Here is a 20,787-nt window from a genome sequence, read left to right on the forward strand (position 1 = left end):
GGTATAATTTTTGCAGGGAATATTTGGTTGCAGGAAAAATAGCGTTTTAGGTATTTTTTAAATTTCAAATATAACTTCAAATTGTATTTAAAATTTTCACGATCACACATAAATTTACAAATAAAGTGAGAAAATTTTTCGGGAAAAGGTGAAAAAATTTCACGGCAAAACGGATACTTAAATGCAAACACAATAATCACACCCCTACCTCTGTTCAAAAATACAGCCATCCTACAGTCCTACCTGCTCCTTCCACGTTTGTTACATCACTGCATAAAGTCATTTATAAACCCATTTGGTCTCTCTATTTTCCCTATCTCACTTCTTTTGAGACATGTCCATCAACCATTTCTCTTCACAACTTCCTACAGAACCATTATTCTGGTATAGCCCAAAACAACACTACAATTTCATGGAATCAACAAGCAAATCCTCATCTCCAAATCACAATAATAGCAACCAATTAGACGAAATTGAAATCCCAAAAGAACATTTATTCGAGAAACCATTAACTCCTAGCGATGTAGGGAAGCTCAACCGATTAGTCATCCCTAAACAAAACGCGGAAAAATACTTCCCGCTTAACGGTTCCATTAATGACTCTGGTGAAAAGGGATTATTACTGAGTTTCGAGGACGAATTGGGTAAATTATGGAAATTTAGATATTCATATTGGAATAGTAGCCAGAGTTATGTATTAACTAAAGGATGGAGTCGTTATGTTAAGGAGAAAAAATTAGATGCTGGTGATATTGTTTTATTTGAGCGACACCGGTTAGATGGTGACCGACAATTTATTGGGTGGAGGAGGAGGAACGCCGCCGCTACAACCACCGTTGCTCCGCCGGGTGGTGGTGGTGGGTGGGCCCATCCTTATCCATCAGCAGGTGTTTCATACCAACCTGGCTTTATTCATGCTGGTATTATATTTAATTTCTTCTTCTACACATACATTTTGCTATGACTGTGTACAATAGACTCGTATGGTCCGGTTTTTTTTTTCGAACTCCAGTACATAGTGGGAACTTAGCACACTAGGCAGCTCTTTTTTTTTTTTTTTTTTTCGGATTAAAAACCTCTTATCTTCTTCTTTTCTTTTTTCTTTTTTTTTCCCTTCATTTTTCGATTTTTAGTACTGTACCTACATGCAGACAAGTACTACACGTATCTTGGTTTTCCGTTTGTTAGTGTGATTATATAGGGTATTATTTTTTTTAAAAAAAAATAAATTATTTACACTTGAGAGTTTACATTAGTTTAATCAATGCAAGACATATGTATTGTGTGAACAGATTTGAAACTTAATCATGATTAAATATTATGCATCCTCACTTTAATTTTAACTATTAATAAGATTAAATTGTATCATTTGATATAAACATCCGATGCATAAACTTTTTTCTCTTTCTTGGTTGTCTATGTAACTCATTTATATAGTAAAAATGTAAAATTACTTTTTTTTTGGCTTACTAAAATTTCGGTTTCAGTACCAAGCCAATGAATATAGTATCTTGTGTCATTTATACCCATAATTATTACTTAATCATTGATTAAGTGATATGTGAACCACTTGAATATTTAAAAGTGCTAGGGTTAAACTCATTTATTTAGTGTAAACTATTTGATATAGGTAAATATTCACCTAGAAATTTATTTGAAACATGACATTTGCCCTTTCATACACATTATTCCATCTAACTTGATCAGTTTTTAATTGCCGAAGGTTTAAATTCATTATTTTGTTGCACAGTAACATTTGGAAAGTTATGTTTTTTGTTTATTTTATTGATTTGGTTCTTGATTAATATATATAGGAAGAGGAGTAATGCACAACCAAACTACAACAAATGGGAACAATACAAGGAGACAAGTAAGGTTGTTTGGGGTGAACCTAGAGTGCGAGGTAGATGAGTCGTGCTCAGAGCCATTGACCCCAGATGGCTCATCATCATCGAGCCACCACCAACAAAGTCATGAGTATCAGGGTCAAGCTAGCCAACACTATTACCAATACCAAGTCCATTATTCCAATCCTCATGTTGTTCCTGCAGCTGCTTCCTATAATAATAACAGCTACAATGACATGGTACGCCTTTTTTATTTTAGTAATGAAAATTTCAACTTTTCTTACTTGAATAAGTAGGTGCTTGAACATGAATTGAATGATATTTTAAGAAAATAGTATTTGAAATTAAGTCGAAAAAACATTTAAAGCTAAGATTGACAATGCATTTAGACATGCATTTGAGAAAATATTGATGTTTTGTGAGAGATTTTTTTTTTTTTTTTTTTTTGTTGAAAAACTTTTTCCCAGTGAAAATTGATGCGATGTATAACCAAACAGATTTTTTACTTTTGTTTTGTTTTTTTTTTTTTTTTTAAATCTAAATGGGCCCTTGATTAGTTTTTTTTTTTTTTTAAAGAAAGGTAATTTTGTACTATTAAGAATAGTGTTAAATATGTGATTGATCAGTCCAAATTCCCAGATTGATTTTCCTGTTTCCTTTAGTGAAACAGATCTATACATACTCTACAGTCACCCTACGTAATATTCAATTCTTAAAATACAATGCAACTAGCTAACAGGGTGTATTAGTTAAATTGGAAATAGGTTAGCAACGTGACTAAAGGCCAAGAAACATAAATAAAATTATACTAGTGCCACCAAGTAGTATAGTTGAACAAGTAATGTTCATTTGTAGTAGCAATCAATTTTGCTACTTCTTGAAATCACATGTAAGCTGTTTTGGAATTTGTGCTAGCTTTCTTTGCCCAACTAGCTAACTAGTACTTTCTTTTAACCCTCCTGTCTTTAAACTTTAAACTTTAATTTTTGTTTTAGAAATTTGAGGATAGAATTATTTGGTATCAATTTTGGTGAAAGGTAGCAGATATTTCATGAAACTAGTTGAGATGTGTGTAAATTAACAAGAACACTGTCATTATACAAAAATATAATATTAATATTGTCACTCTCAAAACTATGTTTCCCAAAAAAAAAAAAAAAAGAAAAAAAAAAAGATGAATTAATAGTAATGTGTGTTCTAGAGGACTCCAAGCAGCCCTTGAGAATTTTATAATCTCCCTGTTTTGGATTAATGTGAGATATTCTCTTCTCTCTTTCTCTTGTGGGGTCTAATAATAATAATCTAGCCTTTCCTCTAATTTTTTCCTTATAGTAAAAATGAAAACAAAATTTTCTTTTCTTCTCCCTAAGCTTCTCTACCTTTGCTTGCCCTTTCCAAGTCTTCTTTCTATCTACGGAAAAGGGTCAAATATACCCCTGTACTATCAGAAAAGGGTTAAATATACCCTTCGTTATATTTTGGGTCCAAATATATCCTTTCCGTTATACTTTGGGTTCAAATATATCCTTCTATTATATTTTGGTCCAAATATATCCCTCCTCCGTTAAAATTGTCCAAAGTGGACATGAAATGTGACGTGGCACTGACAACTTGGTGAGGTGGACACCACATGGCATGCCACCTCACCGCTCGAAAGAGACCGTGCAAATCAAATATACAATTTTTAAATTGTTCATATTCGAAATTATTTCTTAAAAATTATACTCCAACGGGGTTGTAATATACAAGACTTCCTACCGCGTTGGAAAGTGACGCAAAAGATTCATTCGTTTACTTCTTTCAGTTTTTGTTTCCTTTTGTGGTTGAAAAAACTGTAAAATTGATTCAGGATTTCAATACTGTGAAAATTGGATTCGCATAAAACATAGATCGATGTATGCAAATTGATATAAGCTAGGGTTTAGAGTATACGTAAATGCTTTACCATTTCAAATTAGTGATTTGGGTAGCTGACTTTGTTGCAGTGAAGTTGAACGGAGATGATAACAAAATAGGGGAAAAGCGTATTGAAGAAGAGATCAAACTAATTGAGGCTATAGAAGCACTTTCTACACTGAATCTAATGTGTGAAAATACGTAATTCTGTGTGTACACAGATAGATACAAACACATATGGGTGTGTATTAAAAAAACGATGTTAAACTGTGATTGTTGACAAAATAATTCATAAAAAGGATCTAAAAATTTTGTAATGGAACCGGTGAATTTCATTTCAGGATTTCGATACCGTGGAAATGGGTTGGGGTGGTGAGGTGGTGAGGTGGCATGACATGTGGTGTCCACCTCACCGAGTTGTCAGTGTCACGTCACATTTAATGTCCACCTTGACAATTTTAACGGAGGAGGGTATATTTGGACCAAAATATAATGGAAGGGTATATTTAAATCCAAAGATAACTAAAGCGATATTTGGACCAAAGATAAATAGCGAAGATATTTAACCCTTTTCTCGATAGTACAGGGGTATACTTGACCCTTTTCCGTTCTATCTATCTACCTGCTCTACAGAAAACTAAAAATTAGTCATTTTGTTGCTAAACTCAATAATTTATATCTAATCCGTTGCTAAATAAGATTAATAGTGAACTCGGCTATTTAATATAGAATTTATCCGTTGTTAATTTTTTTTAAAAATGTATTGATTGTGTTTTCCGCATGTGGAGTCGTGTAAAAGGAGAATACCTAGGGAATACATCAATAAAATGATTGCTAAGAGTGTGGACATATCTTTAAATTGTGTGTTATTATTTGGTTCGTGGTCCCGACTTACCATAGCAGGCAACTTCCAAAAACTTGAAGCAAACTTCAATGAACCAAAAGATATTGTGTTAAAATGAGTAGCTTTGGCGAGGCAACTTTAGGAGAACAAAAAAAAAAAAAAAAAGGGGGAGCAATATAGTCAACTTTGCTGCTCACTCCCAGAGTCAGACTTCTATTTGGTAACCAAATCAAACTCTGCAAGCTGGCATATCAAAGACTTATGTTGTACTCCCCTCCTGTGACACTACTTTTTAGTTTTTACAAGTCACAAGTCATGTTCTGAATTTTTTTTTTAATTTTTTTTATACTTTAGAAAAATTTCAACTTTTTATATTTTTCATTTTATGCTTGATTATATATTTTATTCTAAAATTTTACTTGTTTGTTTTAAATCTCATATTTAGCTAAATAGGTTCACATGAAATAAAATTGAGGGAGTATTATTTTAAGCTTGGGAAGTGACATCATACAACCTTTTGCAAGATAATTCGTAGAACCTTTTTCTAGTAGGTCATGTTCTTTTCATGCCTAGGTAACACTTCTGGTTTTTGAAATTGGCCAATTTCCCCACAATTAAAGAAAGACTTGATTGGGTCATTTTAGTTCATTTTGACTTAAAAATAACCAGAGTAGGATTAAGATGTCCAAGGACTGCTGTTGTTTTAGAAGCAATATCACAAGTAATGACGGAGTCAAAATTTTAAGCCCTAATATATAAATAAAAGTTTTAATATATGATACTCCATCTGTTCCAAAAAGATTGTCCTCCTTTCCTTTTTAGTCTGTCCTAAAAAGAATGTCCTCTTTTTATATTTAGAAACAATTTAACCTTATGAGATGATTTACAACCACATAAATATTTAAGACTTATTTTGGATCATACATTTCAAAAGCCTTTCTTTATTTCTTAAATTTTGTGTCAAGTTAAAAGAAGATAATCTTTTTGGGACGGAGGTAGTAGAAGATAATTTTTTTGGGACGGAGGGAGTATAATTTTCTACGAATCCCCTTTCGGTACCCTGGCTCCTCCGATGACCACACGTATTGCTTCAGATAAGCATCCTTTGCATACAATTTAATGATGCGTGGGTAAAGTCAAGTGCATCACGTTTTCCAAGCCTTTAACATGAAGCAAAATACTATTGAGGTTGCAATAAAGTTCGTTTGAAACTTTCATGGTGTATTGAATACTTAGCTATCTGTGTCACCAAATAACCGGTGGTCCAGACAGGGATGGTCATATGCACACACTACAATTATTAGTACTTCTATCGAACCTTTTCTTTAATTTTATGATATTGCTAATAATTATACTGTATGGTCGTTGTAACAGGATATGGATTACTCGAGAAATGTCAACCAGATGAGATATCACCAGGGATAAGATCTGTGGATGTGACATAAGGATTCACTATTATGGGCCACTTGGAAAATGGAATATCAAAAACAAGCAATTAAAAGAAAAAAGAAAACTAAAAAGGGAAAAATCCCAGATTTTCTGGCCACCTGCTTCTCCCAGAAAGGTGATGTACGTCAACTTCAACAACTCCAAGTCCAGGGGAAAGCAAATGAAAATAAAAATAAAAATTGCAACTTTGAAAGAAACGTGAGAGTGTTTTGAGGTGTGAGGAGCTGAACAGTGGAGCAGAGGTGGGCCATCCAAGTATAGATTGACGTAAACAAAGGCCCAAATGGAATAATATGGGCCGTTTGTATACAAAAATCTTGCCGACCCAACTTGTTTGATACTGAAACGTAATTATTGTTTGTTTGCAAGAATTTATAAATAAATGCAGGATGACATCCTTAACAAGAAGTATAGGAACCAAGAGGAAATATAATGGAGATTACAAGCGTTCATGGTTCAGTTTGTGTCGATTTTGGATAAGATAATAGTGTCTGTACCAATGGGATCGTTTAGTACACGGTGTAAGGTGAGATATTTCAAAGACTAATTTTGGAATTAATTTTGTACTATATTTGATAGAAAGTATAAATTTATTTTGAGATTAGTTTGTACCTTCTACCAAATAGAGTATAAAATGAAGCTCAAACTTAATGATGTATATCCACCTTATCCCATTAACCTTGAAATTTTATCCTACCTTTCAGACGGGATAAATTAGTCTCAGAATTATAATTTTGGGATAATTTTGTTTGCATACCAAAAGAAGGTAGTGTCTTAGGAGTGCTATTTGCCATCTATTCGAGGCAAGTAACAGTTTGAACAGCTTTTGCTTCACATTTTTAGTCTAATTCGATGGAAGAATTCCTTTTGTTCAACAGTGTGTTCAGTGTACAACTACATATGTTTTGATGATTCATATGAAAAAGAACAGTTGGAAAGATTTGTCGATCTAACCTGTGAGAGCTCTCAAGTTCATTTCTCAAGAAGTCGGTCAAAGTAAAAAATGTCAAGATACGTTCTTAACAAGACTACTACTACATTCTAATTTAATATAGTTTGAACCTATTATATCCAGGGGTGGAGCCAAGTGATGGTCAGGTATTCACCCGAATTTCCTTCAACGAAAAATTATCATGTATACATAATGTTAAAATTATTTTTTTATGTATAAATAGTAGATGTTGAACTTCCTTAGCTTCTTCATTTCTTACTCTTTTATATTTTTGAACACCCTAGTGAAAAATCCTGGCTCCGTCACTAATTACATCAACAAGACTGTTAGAATCAGCAATGCATCTATGCATAGCCACTAAAAAATATCTAAGGAAATTTCAGGCGTGAGCCAAAAGGAGAACATTGCCAAACCAACTTCAAACAACAGTAAAATAAATACAGCAAAATAAAGCAGTGCTCAAAAACTGGTAGTACCCGAGTATTGTTCATGTAAATATCATCCCTTACATCACCGCCATTCTAGTTATGTACAAAAATGAGAAATGGAGATACTCATTAACATGATTGTCTCGACAGAAATAAGGGAGGACATCGTACAAGTTCTTGCAGCTGGTATTGCAAAAGATGAACTCACAAATTGTCCATTAAAACTCAAGTTGGTCCTTTGGAGTTCGATGCATCAGCGCCTTCGGATGGTTTTGAGTCTGTCTTTTTCTCCATGATTTGTTGGATGCCTTCTTGATATCCTTGTATGAAACTTTTAAGTGCATCTGTATATGCGGAAGCTCTTGTCATGTAAACTCGTTGCAGTGCTGGTCGTAGTGTCTCCATGCCACCTCTTGCAGCCACAGCTGGGGTGCACAACAGTTTGGTAACTTAATTTAGAAACGATTTCAATACGACTGAAAGGATTTATCTACTAATTAAAGAGACTACACGAAATATACAGTGTGATAAGTGTAAATGTTGTGCAATGCTTATATGGTTAAGAGAAATTTTAAATGGATAAAACATAGAAGTAAATGTTGATTTTCAGCATAAATCATTGCAGAATTTTCGTGAAACTAAGATATCCAGCTTCTTGGAGCATGTTATAACAGAATCGTAGCAGCAAAATTGATCTCATGACTAAGTTCTCAAGAGGCTACGTGATTGTTGACACCTAAATACTGAGGAAATTTTAAAAGGGAAAAAAAAAACTTTCAAGTTAATCCAGGAATATATCCTCAAAGTCACTTAAGCTTTCAGCTTTAAGGGTTCGTGGCTAGAATTTTTGTAGGAAGAAATCGTTGGGAACATACAAGCTATGATTATCTGTTATTTGTGGAGAACATAATCTTAACTCGTTCTGACTTTCAAAAACTAAAAATTAACACGATCAAAATGGAATGCACTTATTTATGAATGCTCACACACCCACTCATTATTCCATTCAAGAAGACTATGTGGAGGGGCAAGAAAACAAGGTGCCTAGTAGAAATTCAGTACTGAAATCAATATACAGGACAAATGATGACATTGGAAATTTTGTTGACGTGAATCTGAATAAGTGGCTCAAAGTTTTAACTTTTAAGTCGTGTGAAATAAAGAAGAAAAAATATATAAGAGCTTAACAGAAGCAGCCATGCAGCTTATGGCCTAAAAAGTAGAGAATGTCAAACAGTAAAGACATCACTTGCCATAAAATAAACACGGCTAATTGAGATTTTAAGATGGATGGATGAAAAAGTAGTACGAAATGGCATAAATAATTAACAAAATAGATGTTTTAATAGAAATTAGATTAATCATGTATTCATGTTACAGTGCAACTACCCTACTATTACTAAGTTGAATTAGGAAAACCATTATTTGATATGGAAACAGGTAATCAAACAGAAAATGAAGCAAATTAATTAGTGATTAACATGGCTATTGACAGAACTAAATGGAGTTTAAAATAATTGTCTAAACGTGAGAAAATTTTGATTGCATCAAGTCAACCATCAGGTGTTTGAACATCTAGAGGTCATAGAGTATCACAGCGTATGCAAGAGATGTCCTAGTTACTTTCCTCTGGATCTAATTAATCAAAAGCCCCATATAATCATCCATTTTACAAATACTTATCAATATGTGTCAAACAATGACAATTCAATTAGCTGCATAAATTCAAATATAGAGAGTTTTGAAATCGAAAGGTCATCAGAGTATCAAAAAGTATGACAAGAGATCTCCTTTGAACTTCCTTTCCCCTTGTATGATGAAATTATCCAAAAGCTTAATATAATCCTTGTATCTTAGAGATAGCTACAATTATGAGCCTGAACCAAGATAATTCAATGCAAACACTAAGAAAGACTTCATCCCAAAAAAGCCAAAATGGCGAAAGCTAATTTTTCAGGAGACTCGTCACAGGATAGGCCATTTCTACTGACGATTAACTTTCTTAATCTCTTTCGTAAATGGATGATAACCTTTTCTAGATCTAATAAGACAGAGGCATCAGAAGCTAACGCAGTATTGCCATTGGCGAAAAGACAAGTATCAAGTGACAGTTAATGGCTTTAAGTGTAACACGCAATTAAAAGTGCTCAGTAAAAGAAAGGTGAAATGACAAACAAATTAAAATCATATATGTAATGCAAGAAAATATAACTATAATCACAAATAACAATTGTGTGCTTCACTTCTCACTTCTCCCTTCGAGCCCTATAGACCTTGTCGCTTTTTTGCACTTTTTTCTTTTAAGAACACTGACTCCCACCATTCATACAAGAAAAAGAAGTAGGACAGATGTCCTGTAATGTGGATAGGGACATATCTTTTACTACATGTTGAGTCATAAAGTACCTCTATTGATCCAGCATATCTCTGGTAAAGTTTCCATGTACAAAAAGAAAGAATAGCAATCGTGTATGAAAGACAACTGGCAAGGTATTTTACCTAGATCCTCTAATGTTGAGGGTTCCTTCTCCTTTCTGTTACCATTTTCTTCATCCAACCCGCCTTCAATCTCACGCTTCTTTTTGTGTTCATTGGGCCGAAGTTCAGGACCAATGTCCCTCACCCAGCTTGCAGCATAAAGCCTAGACGCTTCCTTAAGCACCTGAATCAATATTACCAAGAACAGATGGCAATTACTGATAAATGCATCTTCATAATTCATCACCAAAAGATTTTACCAGAAAGAAAATAATGAACACTCACAAGATAGCGCTCCTTCAAAGTTAGTTTCCTACGTTTTTTGAAGTGAGGAGGGTCCGGCAAAGATGAAGGAAAAGCAATCTCTTTCAGATCATATCGAACATAATCAGATACTTTCCTCCAAACTACCTTCAGCTTCATTGTGAGTCCTGAATTACCCTTACCTGTAATGCGTAAACTCCAAGTTAGTACATGATCAAACAACATACATACATGCACGTGAGCATGCTATATATACCAAAACTAGAGAAATTATTATTATTTGAATAGGAAACAACAACAGCAACAACAACATACCCAGTTGGATCCCACAACGTGAGGTCTGGGGAGGGTAAAGTGTACGCAGACCTTACCCCCACCTTGGAAGGTAGGGAGGCTGTTTCTGAAAGACCCTCGGCTCAAAAGAAAACAAGGAAAACAAGGAAAATAGGAAAAATAGAGGAATTCTTTTCTGTTATAAAGGTCAAATAACCGTTCACGGGATAGAACGTGAGAAATAAAAGGTCTTTAGATAACTGGTCCTCTCTCTAACCCCAAGAATTAGTTACTGTCCATAAAACATATAACTGAAGAAAGGCGCGACACATAGAAACTCGTTTTAACTGTCATTGAAGGATCGGATCTATGCCACTTGACTTATAGCAAATATCATGATCGATCAAAATGTCCCCTTGATTAAAGTGTCCTTATGTTCATCGCGAATATCAGTTCTTACATCCTTAAAGTCATTTATGAGACTTATTAATAGATAGATATTAATGAAAACAATCATTACATGTTTGCCTGTGCGCACACATACTTTTGTTAAAACAGATTGCATATGGAACTACAAAAAGATAGCCACTTTGCTAGTTCAATCCATGTTTACATTGAGCAAAAATACCTCCAATCAGCACAAGAGACAACTGCTTCTGCTTGTAACACTTCAATCCTAAAAAATACTACCCCCTCCGTTTCAATCCATTTGTCTTACTTTCCTTTTTAGTTAGTTTAAAAACAAATGTCTCTTTCCTTTTTTGACAAATTTTTAATTCCAACTTTCCACACATGCATTTAAGACCAAGATTAAAGGGATTCTACGTATGTTTTCGTTTAAGACCACAAGATTAAACAGGTCTTCCCTTCTTTCTTAGTTCATATCCGGTTTTTATTATTCTGTGAGATTCTCTTTCAGGCAAATTATCAAACACCTTGTCGACATGAAATAAAATCTAGTACAATAAATCAAATCACCTACGTGCATAGTCATTGGAATTAAATGGAAGTGACGAACAGAATGCGTGAGATAAACTCACCAGCAGTGAAGCAGCTCAACAAAGGAGACCTTCGTTCCTTCAAATCTGGTGAACCAGCCAACAGTGACAAATATAATGAAAAAATGTAAACTATAGAAATCTAGAATTGAGTATTTTTATTGCCATGTTAAATATTTGATAGTAGCAATATTTATCAGTGTTTGATTTTACATCAAATTAAGTAATTTAACTTTTAAGTAAAAATTAAGGTGAGTATGCATACCATTTAATTGTGAGTAATTGATAAATGTGCAAATAAATAGGAGCACAATTACCAACTTGGCAGTGTCGTCTTTGAAAATAATTCTCTCCTAATATGTTATATTTGAAACATTGACAATTTTTCAATTACTAAAACTAAAAATTGATTATTTGTGAATTTTACCTCACAAATGATTGACCTGAGCCCTACCCTTTCCTTCAAAATCAAGACTAACGCAACAATATCTAGAGTACCAAATACTACTTGATATTTGTTTTTAGTTATTGGTTTGGTCTTTAAATCTTTGAAGTTCAAGGATGTAATAAGTAATAGGTTGATTTTTGCCAAGTATGCTATTATTTATATAGCAATCTAAATTTAATATCACATCTTCAACCTTTAAAATAAATAGTCCACATCCTTTCACATTTCAAATTTCACTAGGACCTTTGGTGATTTTAGTTTTGATGTAACTAATTGACATAGAAGCTTCCACCACAACTCGAACAAAGCTCAATAGTACTGATCAAATTATTTACCTGTTATGTTCTTCTCATTGTAAACAAATATATAGTAATGTAATGATCACAAGATCATTTTGGTAGTTCGATTGTAGTAATATTTTTTAATAATCATCTTAATGTCCATTGAACTTTTTTCCTCACTCATGTTCATAGTTAATGTAATGATCACAAGAGATGGGAGTTGGCAAAATAAATTTGTAAGTGCATATTGAAAATTCAAAAGTTTGATTCTTTTTTTCTTTTATAACCGTGGTGTCTGGACTAGTTTGCGCACACATCGAGGTATTGATAGAGCTAGAGGAAAGCCTCATGCATGATACTTTAACAAATCATTGTTCAGACACAAGTCTACATCACAAGACTATTTAAGGAAGGCAAGCATCATTGCATAACCACATTGTTTTTAGAACTGAGAAATCTCCAAGGGCTAGAGGCACACGGATCCAACCTTGGTGGATAACGAGCCCTCCCCTTTACGCTTCTCCAGCAGTGTTCGAACCCATTACGTGCTACACATCACAAGCTGAGCTTAGACCAAAGCCCTTGAGGCTTATTGCATAACCTTATTGTAACACTTAACAAAGACAAAGAAAAGCCTCAGATCAATGAAATAGACTATATTTAGGCAAAAACACAACATTACCCAGTGTAATCCCACAAAGTGGGGTCTGAGGAGGGTAGAGTGTACGATCTTACTCCTACCTTAGAGGTAGAGAGGCTATTTCCGGTAGACCCACGGCTCAAGAAGAAAACAGTTCAAGGCAGTTCGGAAAAAGAAATAACAGAAGTGAAGAAGGCAAGGCAAAATATTATAGAAAGCATGGTTAACAATAACTACCAAAATAATAAGACAATCAAATTATAAGAAACAACAGATAATTGATAGAATATGTAAATATTAATTAGAAGATTTTGTAGTCTACTATTTTAGGTTAGCATATTTTGTATATTGTGTAATCTCTATTTTAGGTTAGAATATTATTCTCTATTTTGTATATAAACCAATTCAAGTAATGAAAGAAGGCAAGGGGAAAATATTTCTTACATGGTATCGAATAGGGTTTCTTTCTTCTTCCTCCTTCATTCTACGCCCCCAAATCCCTATTTTTTGTTTTCCTCCTAAGCGTCGCCCCTTCCTTTCTTTTCCCATGGCCGACGCACCAACCACCGACTAAGCCCACGTTCCACCCGGCCCTCGCGGTCTCCGATATCAGAATCACGTCTCGCCCCACTCTTGAGATGGAAAACTCACAATATGGTACATGGGCCGAGCTTTTCAAAATTCATGCTCGTTCTCACAAGGTCCTTCATCACATCATTCCTCCACCTAAGGGTAAGGAGAAGCGGCTCCCAAAACGATGAGGAAATTGAATTATGGACCACCATTGACGCCACCGTGATTCGATGGATTTATTCGACGATTTCGAATGATGCGTTAAACACTATCCTCGAGCCGGATGCTCTTGCCATGGAGGCTTGGGACCCTTACGTGATATCTTCCAAGATCGTCAAACTTCTCGTGCGGTGACTCTTGAACAAGAATTCACGACGACTTGTATGGAGGATTTTCTAATGCCTCCGCCTATTGTCAACGTCTCGAGCCTTGCCGATCAGCCGAAAAACGTTGGGGCTCCCGTGACGAATAGCCGCCTTGTCCTTGGCGGTCTCGGGTCTCTCGGTCACAAAGGGGTTGGGACACAAATTCGCCATGCAAAACCGCTCCCGCCATTCGTGAGGCTCGGTCTTCTCTTGTTTTGGAAGAACGTGAACTTGCGGCTATGGTGTCTCACGGGTCTGGCTCGGCTATGGTGGCCTCGGTCGACGACGCGCCACTCCCCTCGGATAACTCAAGCTCACGCCGAGGGAAATCAAAAAATTCCCGCGGCCAAAATTCTGGAACTGGCCGTAAGGGGGGCTCGGGCCGCGGCTCAGGCAGCGGCAAAATCACCGGTGGCCGCGGTAATTCTGCCCGAAGCAGCGGCGGTCAGCAGCAGTGGACTACCGGCAGTGGCGGTCAGCAGCAGTTTGGCCACTGGCAGTGGGTCCCCCAGCCCCGCTGGGCAGCTCCTCCTCCCTGCCCGTACCCGACAGCCTCTTGGGCTCGTCCGCCGCCAGTCCCGCCACGGCAGCAGGGTATTTTGGGCCCTCCTCCAGCTCAGCAGCTCTACACGGCGGCGGTGGCTTCTCCCGGGTCGTATGTTCCAACCGACATTGAGTCCGCAATGCACACCATGACCTTGAACCCGCCCGACCAAAATTGGTACATGGACACCGGAGCCACTTCTCATATGACATCCTCGGACGGTAATCTCTCGTCTTATTTTAATTTGAGCAGTCGAAATAATGGTATTGTTGTGGGAAATGGTCATTCGATTCCAATTCGTGGTTGTGGTCACACTAGTTTGCCTCCCCCAAACCCCCCTTTATCCTTACGAAATGTCTTACATGCTCCTAAACTCATTAAAAATTTAATCTCAGTCCGGAAGTTTACTACTGATAATTCTGTGTTTGTTGATTTTGATCCATATGGGTTTTCTGTGAAGGATTTTCAGACGGGGAAGCCACTAATGCGGTGTGATAGTCGGGGAGATCTTTATCCGGTTACCACCATCAAATATCCAACCACCACTCCATCAAACTTTGTGGCGTTGTCTTCTCCTTTTTGGCATGCTCGCTTGGGTCATCCGGGAAATTCTATCTTAGATTGTCTTAGGGTTCGTAAAAGCATTGAATGTAATAAATCTAGTCTTTCTAGTATTTGTCGTTCTTGTGTTCTTGGTAAACACATTAAGTTCTTGTTTGATTCTTATTTCCGAAACTTTGATGCCATTTGATATTATTCATAGTGATTTGTGGACCTCTCCCGTGTTAAGTTCCTTGGGTCATCGATATTATGTTACATTTATGGATGATTTTTTGAAATTTTTATGGACTTTTCCTTTGGCTAAGAAATCCGATGTTTATCCGAAATTCTTAGCTTTGAAAACCCACATTCACACTCAATTTGAACGTCATATTAAAAATGTCCAATGTGATAATGGGAAGGAATATGATAATGATCAATTCGGGAAATTTTGTGAGTCTAATGGGATGTCATTTCGTCTTTCTTGTCCACATACGTCTTCACAAAATGGGAAAGCCGAAAGAAAAATCCGTTCTATCAATAATATCACTCGGACTCTTCTTGCACATGCTTCTCTCCCTCCTTCGTTCTGGCATCACGCCTTACAAATGGCAACATATCTTCTTAATATTTTACCAAGTAAATTATTAGGTCACGTTTCTCTCTTCAAGTGCTCTACCAACGAAAGCCATCTTACTCTTATCTTCGGGTTTTTGGGTGTTTATGCTATCCCTCTTTCCTTCTCCAACTATCCACAAATTGCAAGCTCGGTCTACACCGTGTGTCTTTTGGGGTATCCTACGAATCATAGAGGGTATAAGTGTTATGATTTATCGTCCCATAAAATCATTATTTCTCGTCACGTGATTTTTTATGGGAATGTCTTCCCTTTCCAAATTACATTCTCCCAACTTCTATTACTTATGAGTTTTTGGACGATGGCATTTCCCCATTGTGGTTGCAGCACTTGGCTTCTCCTACCCCCCACTCCCCCGTGACCCGGCCCGTTTGTCCGGTCCGCTCCTACCGGCACCCCGGCCACTGCCCTTTTATCCCTCCGCCTGTGATCCCTCCCCCGCGTCACCCCGCCCTCCCCTCCCCCAATCCGTCCCGAATGGTGACCGAAGTCGCATAGTATTTTTAAGCCAAAACGCCTCTTTAACTTAAATACCATGGTTACGAAATCCCTCTTCCTCGTAACCCTCGACGACCCGCGACCCGAATTGGAAAATGGCTATGAATGATGAATTTGATGCTCTTATTAAAAATAAGACGTGGGAGTTGGTGCCCCGTCCACCTAATGTGAATGTTATTCGTTACATGTGGATTTTCACTCATAAAGAAAAATCTAATGGTGACTTTGAGAGGCATAAAGCCGTCTTGTAGGTGATGGTAAGACTCAACAGGTTGGTATTGATTGTGGTGAGACCTTCAGTCCAGTGGTCAAGCCGGCTACGATCCGTACAGTTCTCGGTCTTTCCCTATCAAAGAGGTGGCCTATTCGCCGAGCTAGATGTCAAGAATGCTTTCTTACACAGTGAGCTCCGGGAAAACTTGAGTGTATATGCATCAACCTGCGGGTTTCGGAGATCCTACTCATCCGGATTATGTATGTTTACTCCGTAAGTCCTTATATGGGCTTAAGCAGGCCCCGAGCATGGTACAAGTGTTTTGCGGATTATGTCTCTTCTCTTGGTTTTCAAACAGCAGATCGACAATTCTTTGTTCATCTACAAAAGGGGTCCGAGATGGCATACATGCTACTTTATGTTGATGATATTATTCTTCTTGCTTCCTCGATTCTCTCCGATGCTCCGTTATGGCTCTTAACCTCGGAATTTGCTATGAAGGATCTGGGTCCTTTGAATTATTTCCTTGGCATTCATGTCACTAGACATAAGGATGGCATGTTTCTGTCGCAACGCAAGTATGCCGAAGAAATCATTGATCGAGCTGGGATGTCTTCTTGTAAGGCTACTTCTACTCCGGTTGATACCAAACTGAAGGTGAGCAGCACATCGGGTGCTCCATATGATGACCCGACTCACTATCGCAGTCTCGCAGGTGCACTTCAGTATCTTACTTTCACTTGGCCGGATATCTCTTATGCTGTTCAACAGGTATGCTTACACATGCATGCACAGCGCGAGGTTCATATGCATGCACTTAAGCGTATCATCCGTTACATTCAGGGTACAACTTGACTATGGTTTGCATCTTTATCCGTCCTCGATTCTGATCTTCTTTCTTACACTGATGCGGATTAGTGGGCTATACTGACACACGTCGGTCAACGTCTGGTTACTGTGTTTTTCTTGGGGATAACTTGATATCGTGGTCTTCGAAACGCCAACCTACCCTCTCGCTCGAGTGCTTTGAGGCGGAGTATAAGGGGGGCTGCTAATGTTGTCTCGAGTCCTGCTCGGCTTCGCAATCTTCTCTTGGAATTACATTGTCCTATTCATAAGGCCACTATGGTATATTGTGACAATGTGAGTGCCATTATCTTTCGGGAAATCCGGTGCAACATCGAGCGCACCAAACACATTGAAATGGACATTCACTTTGTTCGTGAGAAGGTTGCGCGCGAACAGGTTCGTGTCCTTCATGTTCCTTCCCGCTATCAGATTGCCGATATTTTCACCAAGGGACTACCACAGGTCTTATTTGAAGATTTTCGGGACAGTCTCAGCGTTCGTAAGCCTCCCGTTTCGACTGCGGGGGTGTGATAGAATATGTAAATATTAATTAGAAGATTTTGTAGTCTACTATTTTAGGTTAGCATATTTTGTATATTGTGTAATCTCCTATTTTAGGTTAGAATATTATTCTCCTATTTTGTATATAAACCAATTCAAGTAATGAAAGGAGGCAAGGGGAAAATATTTCTTACAATAATAACAGGGATCAAACGGCAAGAAACTACGGGAGTAATGCTACGACTTACTAGTACGAAAATACCTGATAGGAAAAGTCCTGGTAAAGAAAAAAGAGTACATACATCTAGTAATTAACATCCAAGAGGGAGAGTATTCGTTTTATGAATCTACCTAATTGTGGATGTCCATTAAAAGGACTTTTTCGTTATACAAGCACCAAATTATGCAAAAACACACACACAAAAAAAATAAAAAATAAAACAAATAAATTAAACAACCTAACAGAAAAGTAACTATTTCATTTAATCAACAAAACCGTGACTTCAGCATCCAAAGCTATTGTTGAATTATCTTTCAAAACAAGTCTAGGTGCATAGGCATCTTCAAAGGATTTTCCTACAGTGGCCATCATCGAATCCCTGTTTGAGGCTGCATTCTGGGTTGTGGAAACATAAACCTGGGTAAGTGCTGCTTTCCTCCTTACAAGTCTCCCCCCTTCTGCCTCTATCATTATCAGACCAATCTCTGTCGATACATTAAGAAGTAATGTGAGAGGATACTTTTGTTATATATATATGAGAAACTAATAAATCTCATAAAAGCAAACTGTTCTTTTGTGCATATGATTCATAGAGGTTTGATTTTCTATAGATCGATAAGAATGCATTATTAGTGCATGTTAAACTAACGCACTTACTAAAAACTTCTTCATATCAGTAAGTGTACAAAGAAAGGCAAAGTAAAGAAAAAAAGAAGACACCTTAAACATTAGTACAGAATTAACAAGGTGCAAACAATTAGCCATGAGGAGCATGGAGACAAAGTAACGCAATCACGAAAACATTGAAGGAGTGAGCAATTGTTAATCTGCGAGATTGAATGAAGAAATTAAGGAAGGATATTTGATACATTCTGTGATTTGTGAATAACCTCATGAATATACTTCTATTTATATGTGAACTAGACATATTTGTAATGGATATTTATTTAACTGCATCAATATAAGACACTTAGATGCATATGGATCTATAGGTGGCAAATGAACTTAAGAGTGCAGTAAAAATCAAATGTTAGGTGGCAACTGGTATCATATTTTTTAATACTAAGAGTGCAATTACATCGTATATCCAAAATATAAGAGTGGAAAAACAATCAGAATGTCTGACGTACCCCCTCGATAAGATTTCTTAGAAAGCTCAAGCAATGTTCTAATTGCCATTTTCTCAGTTTCCACAATTTCCATTGGATGTGAATTCCTTTGCAGAGGCAAATGGAAATTGCATAATAGTGCATAACCGTATAAACCAAGCAAAAAGACATTTACTTTTTGTTTTCTCGCTGAAACTCTGGTATCATATTAACCAAATAAGGATCCTCCCCCACCTATCAATAACTTAACTGTAGTTGCATCAAATGAGAAGCGCTTCCCATCCATCTCCTTTAAAAAAGACTTCATTTCACTAATCTTGTTACTTCTGAGAAATCCTTGCACAATAATATTGTAAGTTGCGTTGTCTAGCAAATAACCATTATCCTCCATTTTTCTTAACATATTTTTCGCTTCATCAAACAAACCTTCTCGACAAAATCCTTTAATCATTATCCCGTATGTTATAATGTCGGGATGTAAACCTATTACAGAAAGCTTCTCAAAAATGGTATGAGCTTTGTCGAGTTTACCGTTTTTACACAAACCATTAATGACAATACTATAAAGTTCAATATCAGTACATTCTCTCTTTAATTCCAACTTATGAAATAGCGTCATACCTGTCTCAACAAGTCCATTTTTAAAATAACCGTCAAGCAAAGTGCGATAAGTGCATAAATCAGGCAGGTGCCCTGCAGATTGCATCTCAACATACATTTTTTGCGCACAATTAGTTCTTCCAACTTCAAGCAAACCTTGCATAATTGTATTGTATGTAAGAATATTAGGTTTCAATCCATCATGAGAAATTTCAAGAAACAACTTCATGGCCTCTTATGGTTCCTTTTTCTTACAATATCCCTTTATTAGTATGTTATAGCTAACAATGTCAGGCTCAATGCTCTTATCTATCATGGAACAAAAAATTCTCCTCGCTTTATCCACTTGACCACGCGAACAATGTCCATCCATTATCACATTGTAGGTGATCACATTAGGCTCTACCCATTTTTCAATCATGTGTCTCATTACTTCCTCAGCATCTTCAACTTTCCCTTCTTTGCATAGTCCATCGATCACTATGTTGAAGGTGACCACATCTGGATAAACATTAGAATTTACCATCTCACGTAACAAAGACCTAACATTTTCCCACTGATCAAACTTACACATACCATCAATCAATGAACTATACGTGATAACACTCGGAGGTATGCCTTTTTGTTTCATCTCGTCAAAGAGGTTGATAGCTGCATTGAGCATTGTATTTTTGCAAAGGGCATTTATAACAATGTTGTAGACGCTTGTATCGGGCTTAGTGCTTCCTTTTTCCATAACTCGGAGCAAATCTAAACATCTTTTAGTATAACCCCTTTTGCTTAGCCCATTCATGACTATCAAATACGTGACTTTGTTAGGCTCACAAATATCGTCTCTCACCAACTTCTTAAACAAATTAACCGCATCTTTGACTTTATTTTCAGCAAAGAGTCCCTTTAATAAAGTGTTAAATGTGACAACATCAAATGGAAAACCCTTCTTCACGTAAATGGGTAATATCGAATATCCGAAATCAGCATAATGCATGCAACAGTAGCTGTTAATCACTCTTTAAAAAGAGAAATAACAGAAGAGTAATGCTTCATATCTATAATGGTTTTCAACAATTTAGTGAAGTTGTAACAAGGAGGTTGATTTCTCACCATTTGATGGAATACATTCACAGCATCATCTAAACACTTTATGCTGTCAGAAGCCCTAATTTTTTTCTCAATTGAAATGGTTGAAGAATAATATTTTCTGTGTGTAATTGAATGAGTAATGTGATTATTGCAATGAGAAATAGTGAAGAATGACATAAATGGATTACAATTGCGACAATGAGGCAACGCAAATCTCGTCATTAGTTTCACTTCAAATGGCTATGGAGTCTCTTTC

The 20,787-nt window shown here is 36.6% G+C and overlaps 4 protein-coding genes and 1 pseudogene across 8 annotated transcripts; 3 read left to right on the forward strand and 2 right to left on the reverse strand.

Annotated features, from left to right (window-relative positions):
- The first annotated feature begins 264 nt into the window (after positions 1–264).
- On the forward strand, positions 265–6,495 carry LOC132049436 (B3 domain-containing protein At2g36080-like). 4 transcript variants are annotated; one of them, XR_009413084.1, is made up of 5 exons: positions 276–920; positions 1,815–2,086; positions 4,644–4,695; positions 4,730–4,853; positions 5,962–6,495. XR_009413084.1 is itself a non-coding variant. In XM_059440238.1 (3 exons), exons 1-3 carry the CDS (start codon positions 335–337, stop codon positions 6,010–6,012), a joined length of 909 nt encoding a protein of 302 aa, XP_059296221.1. In that variant the 5' UTR covers positions 285–334; the 3' UTR covers positions 6,013–6,495. The 4 variants fall into 4 exon arrangements, 1 of the variants encoding a protein (XP_059296221.1); XR_009413085.1 differs by having other exon boundaries at positions 265–887; positions 4,644–4,853; XR_009413083.1 differs by having other exon boundaries at positions 4,644–4,853.
- Positions 6,496–7,405: 910 nt separating this feature from the next.
- Positions 7,406–11,842, reverse strand: LOC132049438 (uncharacterized). Of its 2 annotated transcripts, XM_059440240.1 has the most exons (5): positions 11,695–11,842; positions 11,472–11,516; positions 10,180–10,340; positions 9,916–10,078; positions 7,406–7,841 (listed from the first exon to the last, which is right to left on the reverse strand). In XM_059440240.1, the coding sequence occupies exons 3-5, from the start codon at positions 10,315–10,317 to the stop codon at positions 7,642–7,644; spliced, it is 501 nt and encodes a 166-aa protein (XP_059296223.1). In that variant the 5' UTR covers positions 10,318–10,340; positions 11,472–11,516; positions 11,695–11,842; the 3' UTR covers positions 7,406–7,641. The 2 variants fall into 2 exon arrangements, with proteins under 2 accessions (XP_059296223.1, XP_059296222.1); XM_059440239.1 differs by lacking the exon at positions 11,695–11,842 and having other exon boundaries at positions 11,472–11,669.
- A 2,042-nt stretch (positions 11,843–13,884) lies between these two features.
- LOC132050862 (uncharacterized) lies at positions 13,885–15,000 on the forward strand. Its single transcript, XM_059442204.1, has 2 exons — positions 13,885–14,501; positions 14,741–15,000. The coding sequence occupies exons 1-2, from the start codon at positions 13,976–13,978 to the stop codon at positions 14,773–14,775; spliced, it is 561 nt and encodes a 186-aa protein (XP_059298187.1). The 5' UTR covers positions 13,885–13,975; the 3' UTR covers positions 14,776–15,000.
- A 1,050-nt stretch (positions 15,001–16,050) lies between these two features.
- LOC132050788 (uncharacterized mitochondrial protein AtMg00810-like) lies at positions 16,051–17,024 on the forward strand. The gene is made up of 2 exons (XM_059442146.1): positions 16,051–16,202; positions 16,469–17,024. The coding sequence occupies exons 1-2, from the start codon at positions 16,051–16,053 to the stop codon at positions 17,022–17,024; spliced, it is 708 nt and encodes a 235-aa protein (XP_059298129.1).
- Positions 17,025–18,877: 1,853 nt separating this feature from the next.
- Positions 18,878–20,753, reverse strand: LOC132050863 (putative pentatricopeptide repeat-containing protein At1g12700, mitochondrial; annotated as a pseudogene).
- Between the last annotated feature and the right edge of the window lie 34 nt (positions 20,754–20,787).

The sequence above is a fragment of the Lycium ferocissimum genome, chromosome 3 (assembly GCF_029784015.1).
Source record: "Lycium ferocissimum isolate CSIRO_LF1 chromosome 3, AGI_CSIRO_Lferr_CH_V1, whole genome shotgun sequence".
In the NCBI taxonomy this organism is placed as follows: domain Eukaryota; kingdom Viridiplantae; phylum Streptophyta; class Magnoliopsida; order Solanales; family Solanaceae; genus Lycium; species Lycium ferocissimum.